At 46.2% G+C, this 12493-nt stretch overlaps 1 protein-coding gene across 3 annotated transcripts; it reads left to right on the top strand.

Moving 5' to 3' along the window:
* The first annotated feature begins 498 nt into the window (after positions 1–498).
* LOC138199089 (prohibitin-2-like) lies at positions 499–10674 on the top strand. 3 transcript variants are annotated; one of them, XM_069151022.1, is made up of 10 exons: positions 499–604; positions 1821–1950; positions 2583–2667; positions 3598–3677; positions 3996–4180; positions 5045–5174; positions 7554–7657; positions 8658–8735; positions 8912–8991; positions 10151–10674. In XM_069151022.1, exons 1-10 carry the CDS (start codon positions 584–586, stop codon positions 10173–10175), a joined length of 918 nt encoding a protein of 305 aa, XP_069007123.1. In that variant the 5' UTR covers positions 499–583; the 3' UTR covers positions 10176–10674. The 3 variants fall into 3 exon arrangements, with proteins under 3 accessions (XP_069007123.1, XP_069007122.1, XP_069007124.1); XM_069151021.1 differs by lacking the exon at positions 499–604 and adding an exon at positions 636–836; XM_069151023.1 differs by lacking the exon at positions 499–604 and adding an exon at positions 640–960.
* The last annotated feature ends 1819 nt before the right edge of the window (positions 10675–12493 follow it).

Genomic DNA, 12493 nt, shown 5'->3' with positions numbered 1-12493 from the left:
GTTTAGGATCTTGTTAGTACAGTTAAAATATAGACAAAGCAAAATGCATTTTACAGGCACGGTAGTGCAAACTAAGGCCAGTAGCCTAAAGTAAAGATATACAATGTTTATGTAAATAAAAACAAAATGCAATGATTTGCAAATCTCATAAAGCCACATTTAATTGATAATTAACCAAGGACAACATATCAAATCCTGAAACAGATTAATTTGTATTGTTTAATGAAAAATGTGCTTATTTTGAATTTGATGGCAGCAACACGTCTCAAAAAGTATTTACTGAGCTCTCATATTTCCTGTTAAACTGAACTACCAGGTTAAATATTATACCTCACAGATTACTTTATTCGTTTAATTTCTTACAAATGTTACATGTAATGACTTTAAAAGTGAAAATCCTCGTGTCGACTCGATACGCAGCACTCTGGAGCAGCTCAAATCACCTGCTCCGTCCGGAAGGGGGCGGTAACGCGCCTGGTCGCCGAGAGGAGAAGAAGAAGAGCACAAAGTGGAACTCCACGACCCAGCAGGCTTTGCGGCCCACGAGCAGCAGGATCGACCTTGGATTTTGACGCGCGGCAACATGGCGAGCAAAGAGCCGAGTGTAAGTGGACGACTTCATTTGTTTGAGTAGCCTCTTTTTCCACAGCCACTCGCGGGACTTCACGGGCTGCTGTGGGACACGTTCAGCTGCCGATGAGCTCACGAGGCTCCGTTAAACAGCCGGTGGAGCCCGGTCAGCTCCGTTAACGTGCCTCGACCAGTCCATGCTTGGTGTCAGCAGGCCCGGGCTCACGAAGCAGGCCGGCCGGAGGAGAGTCCGGGCGGACAGAGAGGTCAGGAGGGAGTCCGGGGTCCTCCTGCAGCCCCGCCGGGTGCAGACAGGTGGAGCTGGTGGTGTTTCCTGTCTGTAGATCAGAGCGTCACTTCTGGACGAAACGAACCTCTGACCTGCTGGCAGTAAGGATGACTCACGGTGCTCGTTAGATGATCTGGAGAGCTCTGTACTCCGATGTGGTTCTACCATTTCAGCGGGTTCTCCTGACGATGTGCAGAAAGGCTCCGGAAGTCTAATGACCTTCATGCATGTATTTAATAAAGACTAAAACAAAGTGAGGTCCTTGTGTCCTGGTCGGTCCCACTTCAGTCCAAAATCTAAAACTATCCAGCACCAGTGCTGCAGAAAACCCTTTTTGGACCTGATCAATGACTTAAACAGTCCAAGTTGGTGACTATAAACTTTCTCACAATGTATTGCTGTATTGACTGATGGAACCAGCACTAGTCTGAAGCCATCAACCTCCGAGGTGATGCTGCTAATCTGTCATCTCCCTCCGAGGTGATGCTGCTAATCTGTCATCTCCCTCCGAGGTGATGCTGCTAATCTGTCATCTCCCTCCGAGGTGATGCTGCTAATCTGTCATCTCCCTCTGAGGTGATGCTGCTAATCTGTCATCTCCCTCCGAGGTGATGCTGCTAATCTGTCATCTCCCTCCGAGGTGATGCTGCTAATCTGTCATCTCCCTCTGAGGTGATGCTGCTAATCTGTCATCTCCCTCCGAGGTGATGCTGCTAATCTGTCATCTCCCTCCGAGGTGATGCTGCTAATCTGTCATCTCCCTCCGAGGTGATGCTGCTAATCTGTCATCTCCCTCCGAGGTGATGCTGCTAATCTGTCATCTCCCTCCGAGGTGATGCTGCTAATCTGTCATCTCCCTCCGAGGTGATGCTGCTAATCTGTCATCTCCCTCCGAGGTGATGCTGCTAATCTGTCATCTCCCTCCGAGGTGATGCTGCTAATCTGTCATCTCCCTCTGCAGCGCCTCATGCAGCACCTGAGGGATCTGGCCAGCCGGATGTCCTCCGGAGGCCGGGGGGCGGGGTTAGGAGTCAAAGTGCTGCTGGGAGCCGGTGCTTTGATCTACGGACTGAAAGAGGCCACCTACACAGGTAAACACGCACATCTCCAATGTTTTGACCTCCTGCTTTCCGCACGGTTTACGTCCGCCCGACACCGACGACCCGCAGTGACGAACAGCAGTTCAGGATGAAGCCCTCCGATGTTTCTGTGAATCAAGGTTTCTTGACTGATTGTTTACGAGACAGAGACTGAACCCAGACTGTGGTTCTGAGTCATCAACGCAACAGGACACGAGGAAACACGTGATATATTTGTTGCTTTAAAAGAAAACGACAGATTTATCAACTTCCTCGGTCTGCTGACTCAACATAAAGACACACCAACAGTGTTATCCGTTGTCTACTCCGCTGATTAGATGTGCAGATGTTAGATGGAGGAAATATTCTGCAACCCAGGTGATGACAAAGTTAAACATGTGCCGCGTGGAGATGAAGGTGAAGATGATTTTGTTTTCCTTTTGTCTGATCAGTTTGTATTTTCTGTCCACTTTCATTCATGGAGGTTTCACTCAGACTCAGAGAAATGTCAGACAGACAATGAAACCCTGACAACTGCAGTGATGTGTGTGTTTCTATATACAATCTGGTATTGTGTGTGTGTGTGTGTGTGTGTGTGTGTGTGTGTGTGTGTGTGTGTGTGTCTCTCTCTCTCTCTCTCTCAGTGGAAGGAGGTCAGAGAGCCATCATCTTCAACAGGATCGGAGGGATGCAGATGGACACTGTTCTGGCTGAGGGGCTGCATTTCAGGTAGGATCAATAAATCAGCTCCCTGATGTCTTTCAGTATTTATATTGATCAGCCTGTTGTCTTGTTTAAGTTTTTATTGGTCATTTCTGATTGGGTGCCGACCTAAAGGAGGCAGGTCTTGTGCACACAGACGTGTCACACATTCAACCAAAATCTGTCCCTTTTAACATTTTCATCAGTACACCAGTGTAACTGAAACTAATCATAATCATTGAGAACCGTTATGCACAAAACGGGTCCTGAAAGACGTCCGCCGCTCCCCACGCAAAAGTCTGGAGTATTAGAAACAAACTTTACTTCTCTCATCAAATCCAAAGTGAATAAAATGTGTCCATCAGTTATCTCGGTGTTGTTAGCTAAAGTCACTCCTTCTTATTAGTTTTCTGGAGGTCCATCTGAAAATAATCCCTCATTCATTAGAAAAGAAGATTCAAGAAGACCTGTTTTTGGGGGCGTGTCTGTTTGATTGACAGGCCTGTGGTGCAGTCAGGTTACAGCTATCGGTGGGCGGGACGTAGTATCGTCAGGTTTCCAATCAGATCGGTCAGATCCACCGCTGGCTCCTCCCCCAGCTCGTCCAAATATGGTCACTTCCTGCTCCAAACCGCTCCGAACTAGCAAAGATGGTGACGGACAGAATCTGAACTGGAGGATTCATAACGTTCACAAACCAACGATGACATCACTGATGGTTGATGACATCACTGATGGTTGACGGTCGGTCGCTGCCAACTGCTTCAAATACAATAAAGAGAAGTCACCCAGAGTTGGATTACAGGTGTGACCCAGTTGACCTGGAAGCTCTCAGTTAACCTGTTGATGGTTCCCATCAGATCAGCTGACAGCAGGCATGTTGTCAGTGAGACACGACTAATGAAAGAGAGGCACTCTGGGAAGTCCCTGTGTGAATAACGTTCACTTCCTGTGCAGGATACCATGGTTCCAGTACCCCATCATCTATGACATCAGAGCCAAACCCAGGAAGATCTCCTCTCTGACTGGTAGCAAAGGTAAGACACACACACACACACACACACACACACACACACACACACACACACACACACACACACACACACACACACACACGCGCTCTAACCAACCTGCTGTTTCCATGGCAAGTAAAACGTACCCGTGTGTTTGGAGTAGAAAGATGCTGCAGTGTGTTGACATTCCACACATCCTTTTAAATCACCTGTTCAGCAGCATTTTAAGGCACAACGCAGCAGGTGAGCCCTGTTCAGGTTCAAATGTGGCCCAACGTGTGTGTGTGTGTGTGTGTGTGTGTGTGTGTGTGTGTGTGTGTGTGTGTGTGTGTGTGTGTGTAGATCTGCAGATGGTGAACATTGCGGTGCGGGTGTTGTCCCGGCCGCTGGCGTCCAACCTGCCGTCCATGTACCAGCAGCTGGGGAAGGACTACGACGAGAGAGTGTTGCCTTCCATCGTCAACGAGGTCCTCAAGTCTGTGGTGGCAAAGTTCAACGCCTCGCAGCTCATCACACAGAGAGCACAGGTACTGTTGTCACGGCGACAGTTCATCCCATTTAGATAATCAACTGTTGGAGCAGTCCATACAGTGTGATGCTGTCAGCTGGGGACGAGTGAGTGGAGCGTTGGCTGTCTGTTAAACCAACTAAATGATCCGCATCTGTACTCGGATGGGGCGGGGCTTAAACCAGAAATGGGTGGGGCTTAAGTGGTTCAGAACCAACCTGAAGTTGATCATTAGAGAAAACTATTTACAAAACAGCCCCAGAATTGAGCTTCAGAGCAATGTAAGAGTAAGAGAACTATTTACAGATTTATTTATTTTTTTTTTTTATAAAAGTTGCGATATTTATTTACTGTTGTAGATCGTTAGCCTGGTCATATTATTTTATTAAATAAACTGATGGTGTGAAGCTGGGTGATTTATGCCGACTGTCCACACTGAAATATGCATTCAGCCTCTCACTGAGAGCAGTCAGCTGAGTGAAGATATCTTGACGAGGAAGGAGAGACTGTACAAGGAGTGACGAGCTGTAACCTGCGACTCGGCCGGTAACAACAAAGTTCTCCGAGTAACTCGGCTGAAGATATTTTATACAAACCTGATTGAAATGAGCCGATGACAGAAATCAACCAGGAGAGTTGCAGGTTGCTGTTGATCGCCATGGCGACTGAACTGGCTGACAGAGCGTGTGTGTCTCAGAGTTGGAGGCGAGAAGTGTGTAGATGTGTGCACACAGCTAGTGTCTGTTAGAACCCTTCATCAACACGGATTTTGGATCCATTTGCACGGATGATACTTGTCTAAAGTACATGATCGGTACCGGATGCTCGTCTCCTCGCTGCGGTCAGCTCAGTGTGTGATGCCGGTTGTCCTCCTGTCCTCCAGGTGTCGCTGCTGGTGCGCAGGGAGCTGTTTGACAGAGCCAAAGACTTCAACATCATCCTGGATGACGTGTCCATCACTGAGCTGAGCTTCAGCAGCCAGTACACTGCTGCTGTGGAGGCCAAGCAAGTCGGTAAGGCTTGTTTGCTTCCTTCCTTTCGACAAGTTAAATTCAAAAGACAGAAAGCACTTCATCATGTGGGCCTTTTGTTTATTTGGAAGTAGGCGTAGTGACGAATGTTCGTCTGGTGTTACTGGCGCGAGTACGGCCTTGATGAGAGTTAACGCACATTTGCATCTTTGCATTGACTTTGTATGTAACTGCTCTGCGGGAGTAAAGTCACTCCTTCTTATTAGTTTTCTGGAGGTCCATCTGAAAATAATCCCTCATTCATTAGAAAAGAAGATTCAAGAAGACCTGTTTTTGGGTTAGGTTAGATAGTTACTTTATTAATCCCAGAGGGGAAATTTTTTCACGACAGCAGCAGACAGGAAGCAATAAGATAATAATAGAAAGCAATAAAATAGCAGTAAAAAAAAAATCTTAAATATAAAATGCACAGTATATACAGTACAGTATATATCTATATATATATTATATACAAACAACCAAGAACACAGACAACAGTGTTATTGTTGTGTGATGGATTTTGCCAGAGGTGAGTTATTGTACAGTCTTATTGCGGTCGGCAGGAATGATCTCCTGTATCAGGAATGATCTCCTGTATCAGTAATGATCTCCTGTATCTGGAATGATCTCCTGTATCTGGAACGATCTCCTGTATCTGGAATGATCTCCTGTATCTGGAATGATCTCCTGTATCTGGAACCATCTCCTGTATCTGGAATGATCTCCTGTATCAGGAATGATCTCCTGTATCTGTCCTTGTGACAGCGGAGCTGGAGGAATCTTTTGGAGAACGTCCTCCTCTGTCCCTGCAGCAGGTGGAGAGGGTGGTCAGGATTATCCAATATGGATAACAGTTTGTTCAGCGTCCTCCTCTCCACCACCTTTTCCAGACTGTCCAGTTTGTAGCCGATGATGGAGCCGGCCTTCTTCACCAGTTTGTTAAGTCTGTTGGTGTCTCCAGCTCCAATGCTGCTCCCCCAGCAGACCCCAGCGAAGTACAGTTCACTGGCCACAACAGATGGTAGAACATCTCCAACATCTCGCTGCACACATTGAAGGATCGAAGGTTCCTCAAGAAAAAGAGTCGACTCTTCCCCTTCTTGTAGACAGCGTTGATGTTGGTCTTCCAGTTCAGTCTGTTGTCATGGAGACACCAGGTACTTGTACTCCTCAACCATGTCCACCTCCTCTCCCAGAACTCTCAGCGGTTGTGGAGCCGTCGTCTTCCTCCTGAAGTCGACCACCATCTCTCTGGTCTTGGCCACGTTCAGGAGCAGATGATTTCTACCAGCCCACTCCACAAAGTCCTCCACTACTGCCTTGTACTCCTCCTCCCGTCCATCCCTTATACACCGTCCACTGACTCCTCCTCCCGTCCATCCCTTATACACCGTCCACTGACTCCTCCTCCCGTCCATCCCTTATACACCGTCCACTGACTCCTCCTCCCGTCCATCCCTTATACACCGTCCACTGACTCCTCCTCCCGTCCATCCCTTATACACCGACCACTGACTCCTCCTCCCGTCCATCCCTTATACACCGACCACTGACTCCTCCTCCCGTCCATCCCTTATACACCGACCACTGACTCCTCCTCCTGTCCATCCCTTGTACATCCGTCCACTGCAGAGTCATCAGAGAACTTCTGCAGATGTCTTGACTCTGAGTTGTTCTGGAAGTCAGTGGTGTAGAAGGTGAACAGGAAGGAGACAGAACAGTTCCCTGAGGAGCTCCAGTACCACCGACCACCGTATCAGACAGCACACTGCCCAGACGGACAAACTGTGGTCTGTCTGTCAGGTAGTCAGTGATCCAGGAGACGGTGGACGTGTCCACCCCCTCCACCCCCCCACCACCTGCAGCTTCTCACTCAGCAGCAGTGGTTGGATGGTGTTGAATGCACTGGAGAAATCAAAGAAAGTGATTCTCACAGAGTCTCCGGTTCCATCCAGGTGAGACTGAGCTCGTTGCAGCAGGTAGATGATGGCGTCGTCCACTCCCACATGAGGCTGGTACGCAAATTGCAGAGAGTCCAGTGAAGACTTCACCAGCGGTCTGAGGTGGGTCAAGACCAGCCTCTCCAGCACCTTCATCACATGAGATGTGAGGGCAACCGGTCGGTAGTCGTTGAGGCCAGATGGAGTTGTCTTCTTAGGGGGCGTGTCTGTTTGATTGACAGGCCTGTGGTGCAGTCAGGTTACAGCTATCGGTGGGCGGGATGTAGTATCGTCAGGTTTCCAATCAGATCAGTCAGATCCACCGTTGGCTCCTCCCCCAGCTCCTCCACCCTCCATCCTGGCTAAACGGCTTGGTTGGTTACATTTGAACTATCAGTGATAATGTGTGTGTGTGTGTGTGTGTGTGTGTGTGTGCGCTTAGCCCAGCAGGAGGCCCAGAGAGCCCAGTTCTACGTGGAGAAAGCTCAACAGGACCAGAGGCATAAGGTCATCCAGGCGGAGGGAGAGGCTGAAGCTGCCAAAATGGTAACTGAGTGTGTGGACTGGGCGGAGCTACGTAGCATCTCTGTCTCCGTGGGCCACAGCAAACCGGCGGCGCTACTGTTATTCTCCATGTACGACCCTGTGAGGGGGCTGTGGGGGTCACCCAGCGACACAGTCCTATATCCAGCATCACTGCTCCTGGAGACTGTCCGCACTGTTATTTGCAAGTAAACAGATCAGATTTGGTGCGTCCAGACATCACGAACTTATCTGCACGGGTTGCTATGGTAACGACGTACGTGCAGCTGTGAGACTGTTGACTGAGACTGTTGACTGTTGACTGAGACTGTTGACTGTTGACTGAGACTGTTGACTGAGACTGTTGACTGTTGACTGAGACTGTTGACTGAGACTGTTGACTGTTGACTGAGACTGTTGACTGTTAACTGAGACTGTTGACTGTTAACTGAGACTGTTAACTGAGACTGTTGACTGTTAACTGAGACTGTTGACTGTTGACTGAGACTGTTGACTGTTAACTGAGACTGTTAACTGAGACTGTTGACTGTTGACTGAGACTGTTGACTGTTGACTGAGACTGTTAACTGAGACTGTTGACTGAGACTGTTGACTGAGACTGTTGACTGTTGACTGAGACTGTTGACTGAAACACATCTGTAGAAATCTCATTTCCAACCTCCACATGTTGTTCGGATCCAGATTGTAAAAATCACATCTCGTGTTTATTTGGCTGTTCAGACTTTTGAAAATCAGCCTGGATGACATAAATGGGAGTTGGGCTGCAGTCTGAACACTGAGTAATTGTCATGGTCATTATTTCAAGGTCAATCCATCCTGTAGTTTTCTCTGTGGTGTGTTCATCTTGTTAGTTGTTGGCTCGTGATGCGTCGTGGTACCTGTGTGTTCTGAGCTTCACTGTCTTCATTGGAAACAAACCTGCAGAGTCTGTTTTCTTTGACTGTGAGGAATTCAAGTACAATTTAACTCTTTATGCTGACACTGCAAAAACTCTTTCTGCCAGCTGGGTCAAGCGGTGACGAAGAACCCCGGCTACCTGAAGCTGAGGAGAATCAGAGCAGCTCAGAGCATCGCTAAGACGGTACGTACTATTGATTATCTGCCTTGATGACTTTCAACAAGATACACAAGATTTATATTCAGTGAGACCACGATTACACAGTAAAAATGGGATTTTTAAAAAAAAATTATTTCCCCAACATAAGTGGAGTTAAAGATTGAGGAGGATGATGATGAGGATGATGTGTCTGTTTCCAGGTGGCTTCATCTCAGAACAAGGTGTACCTCAACGCTGACAGTTTGGTCCTGAACCTTCAAGACCAGGCGTTTTTTAACAAGTAGGTCGACACAAATAAACACCCAGGAAAGTCTACATGCTCTGAGAGGACTCTACGTTCACCTCCATTTCTCAGAGACTCCACCTGACTAGCTTTGTTCGAACTTAACCGTATGAACAAAGACTCAAAGGACTAAAAGTTCCTCCCAGTGACGAGATTCTGAGAGCATTCTTAGAGTTGTGACGTTTTCCAAGAATTTCCCCTTAAAGTTCAGAGTAGATCTTTGTCAAGATAAAAGACATTTTAGCCCTTAAGAGAGCTTTTAAGGTTAAAAAAACAACAACAACAAAAAACTGTCAGGAGCAGCGAGGAGGAGTTTTAGGAGGATGAAGAGTTTCTTCATCAAAGTAGAAAACTTCTGAGGTCAGAGAAATATTTTTCAGACTGTGAATGAGGTTGATGAAAGTCTCCAGATTCTTTGTGCAGGATGATGTTTGTGGAGGATCTCATCAGAGACGCTCACTTCTTCTACTCAACACAAGAACACAGACATGAAAGATGTTTGTTGACTGGAGTCTGTTCCAGCCTTCATCAGCAGTGATCACACAAACAGCTAAAGCACTTTTTATTTGATCAACCCATCACATCCTTTAAAAGGACGGGTTGTATACCACTTTCTTCTAAGGAGTGTGCTTCAGTCAGCTGGATGAGCTGATTAGATTTTAGCAGACAAAACATGTATATGGCCAAAACTCCAGAATTCATTCACTGAATACGATAAAATGTGACGGCAGTTTATATCCAAATGTCAAAGGTCACCTTCACTGTGACATCCTGATGTTTCTGTCTGTCACTCAGCAACATAACTGAAGTGGATTAGTTGGTGACACTAGTCTTTGGTGTCCACCAGTAAACTGTCTGGTTGAACTTGTGTTTAAGCAGCGTTATTGGGCGAATTGCTTTAAAAGTCTTCACCACGTATATGATGTGAGTCTGGACCGACATGGAGGGAAACGAGCACGAGGAGGACACATTCAAAAAGACAGAAACATGACGTGTATCACATCTGAGTAAAACCAATAAAAGACCAGCACTACTACTTTTAAGGGCATTGCCTTTATGGATACCTCTAAAACACGAATGCTGTCCTGTGGGTTACAGGCAGGACAGACGCGCAAACTGTCTGATGGCACTAACCAAGTGTCCTGTTGTATTTCAGCTTGTCGGCGGCCCAAAAGAAGTGAAGAGGAGGACGAGACGAGTGGCAGAAGGACCGTCACGGTCCTCGACTCCACCACAACTCTCTTGGTTTTTGCTTGTGACTTTGAAAATCAACATTCATGACTCAAGAACAAGTGACCGCGGACAAAGAAAGAGCTTTTTCTTTGGTTGCTGTTGATTTTGTTTTAATTAGCACATGTGGGAGTGGCCTGTGTTATCTCTGAAGTTTGTCAGTCCGTCATCAACCAATGCAAAACCTTCATGCAGCGATACTTGTGAACGATGTAAAGGATCTGTGTCTTTGTGTCCGGAGGAGCTGATTGGTCCAAAGTGTCAAACAAATCATGAGACACGGCTGCAGCGCTCATCCGTCACATGAATTTAAAACGCTGCGGCCGTCCTCCTGACGCTCCCCAAACGTTCCACGCAGGAATGTTTGTCGGGCTCCGTTTCTCCTCCGCCGGGCGGCAGACCAACTGAACACCACCTGACTGACGTTAATAAACTTTTACTGGAAGTACACTTCCTGACGTCATCCCTTTATTCAGGGTTACCACTGCTCCGTGAATATCAGGGATGTTTCAAAACGCTTTTCCAGACCAGGAAAATCAGGGGAGATGATCATTTTATGGTCATTTTGTTTGGATGTTTAAATTTGATCAAAATGTAGTAATATAATATTTACCATTTAATCAGGAACTGAACTCGTATGATCGGAAGGTGAAAAAATAAGATCTGAATCTGAAAGCATAACATCTACTCTCTCTAATGATGAAAAGTGCTCAAGTTTCAAAATTAGGAAGAACATTTCAATTCAAAATATTTGTTTTATTCAAATTCATTTCAGAATTGAATCAAAATGATATTGAAGTTGAAGAAACCTTTCTCACACAAATTCTTTATTTTAAGTTCATGGCTCTTTTTGGACTTTCTCCGTTTTGGAGACTCGGACGTGAAGCACGTGTCGCTCTGCGGTTCCTGTCCTCACCGAGCAGCGCGTGCTGCCGGTGGCTCCTCCGCCGTCCCGGAGCGTCCCGGTCCCTGTTGGTCAGCATGAATCCGACCCGGTGAGCCTCCAGAGCCCCGAGGACACTCCATGTTCTCCAGGTACCGTTCTCGTTAAAGGAGGCCGGGTTCTATCTGAACATGTCACCGAGCAGGAACAACATGGGGCAGGAAGACGTTGCTCACTGCTAAGCTAGCGGTACCGAAACACCAAGTTCGTGAACGTTGGTCAAAGATTTAACAGCAGAACTGCTCAAGTAGAGCGAGCAGAGTTTGGACTTGAAACTAAAAGAAGTGCAGAGAGATTACGGGACGTTTAATTCAGGAAAAGATTAAATACAACGAACCTTCGTAAACGGGAAGTGACGCAATTACGCTCACGTTACGTTGACATTACGTCATAATTGTACCTCATACAGGCCCCGCCCCTTGGAGGGGCGTGGCTTCTACATTCTAAGTTCATTGGAGATTGAGAGAATTTAACTGGTTTAAAAATATATAATTAGACATTTACAGCATATTTATAAATATCTACATTTATTTAGAGCCATGAAGTCACTGAAAAAATTATTTAAACACAACAAAGCAAGTAATAAAATGGATTATCAAGAGAGACTCAGTCACTCAGCTAAGAAAATTGAAACATTATCCGAAGAACTTCAAGATAAAAGGGCAGAAAATGATACATTAAAAAAGAACTGTGAAGTCCTTCAAAGGAGGCTCAGTGACATGAGCAAGGACACCAAAGACGTCGATAAACAGACGAGGAATACGGTGTTCGACCTCGATGAAATTACAATAAAACACGCAAAAGTTTGCAACAATTTAACTAAACAAAAAAAGAAGAACATAACGTCAGAAAATGAGGTCAAAGAAAGAGACAAGGAGATTCAAACTTTAAAGGGCTCTAACACATTAATAAGTGATAGTTTTAAGGCTTTTCGGGTAAAAGCCAGGGCTACAGAAAGAAAACACCTGGAACATAATGACATTTTGAAGGCTGAAATACAAATGCTGCAGGGCACTTTATTACAGCAACAAAAGGAAAAAGAGGTTCTCGATGAGCAGAATGAAAAACAAGATCAAACAATTAAAAACCTAAAGGAGAAAGTGAGAGACCTTGAGGAGCGCCTTCTCAAGCCGGATGTCCAAATCCTTCAGAGGAAGCTGAAGAGGCTCATGGAGGACCAGGACCTCAAGGTGGGGGCGCTTCAAAAATCAAATTACACCTACATGGATCAAATAAGTGAAGAAAAGACTTTCAGCGCCTCTTTGAAGAAGAAGTTGGAGGCTGCAGAGGAAACAGTGAGTAAACTATTAGAGAAGACAAAGGATC

This window comes from Embiotoca jacksoni, unplaced genomic scaffold (assembly GCF_022577435.1).
Source record: "Embiotoca jacksoni isolate LCO1_2020_lvr unplaced genomic scaffold, fEmbJac1.0.p SCAF_16, whole genome shotgun sequence".
Lineage (NCBI taxonomy): Eukaryota > Metazoa > Chordata > Actinopteri > Embiotocidae > Embiotoca > Embiotoca jacksoni.
Note: the sequence above shows the minus strand (reverse complement) of the source record. Positions and strands in the feature narration are given on the sequence as shown.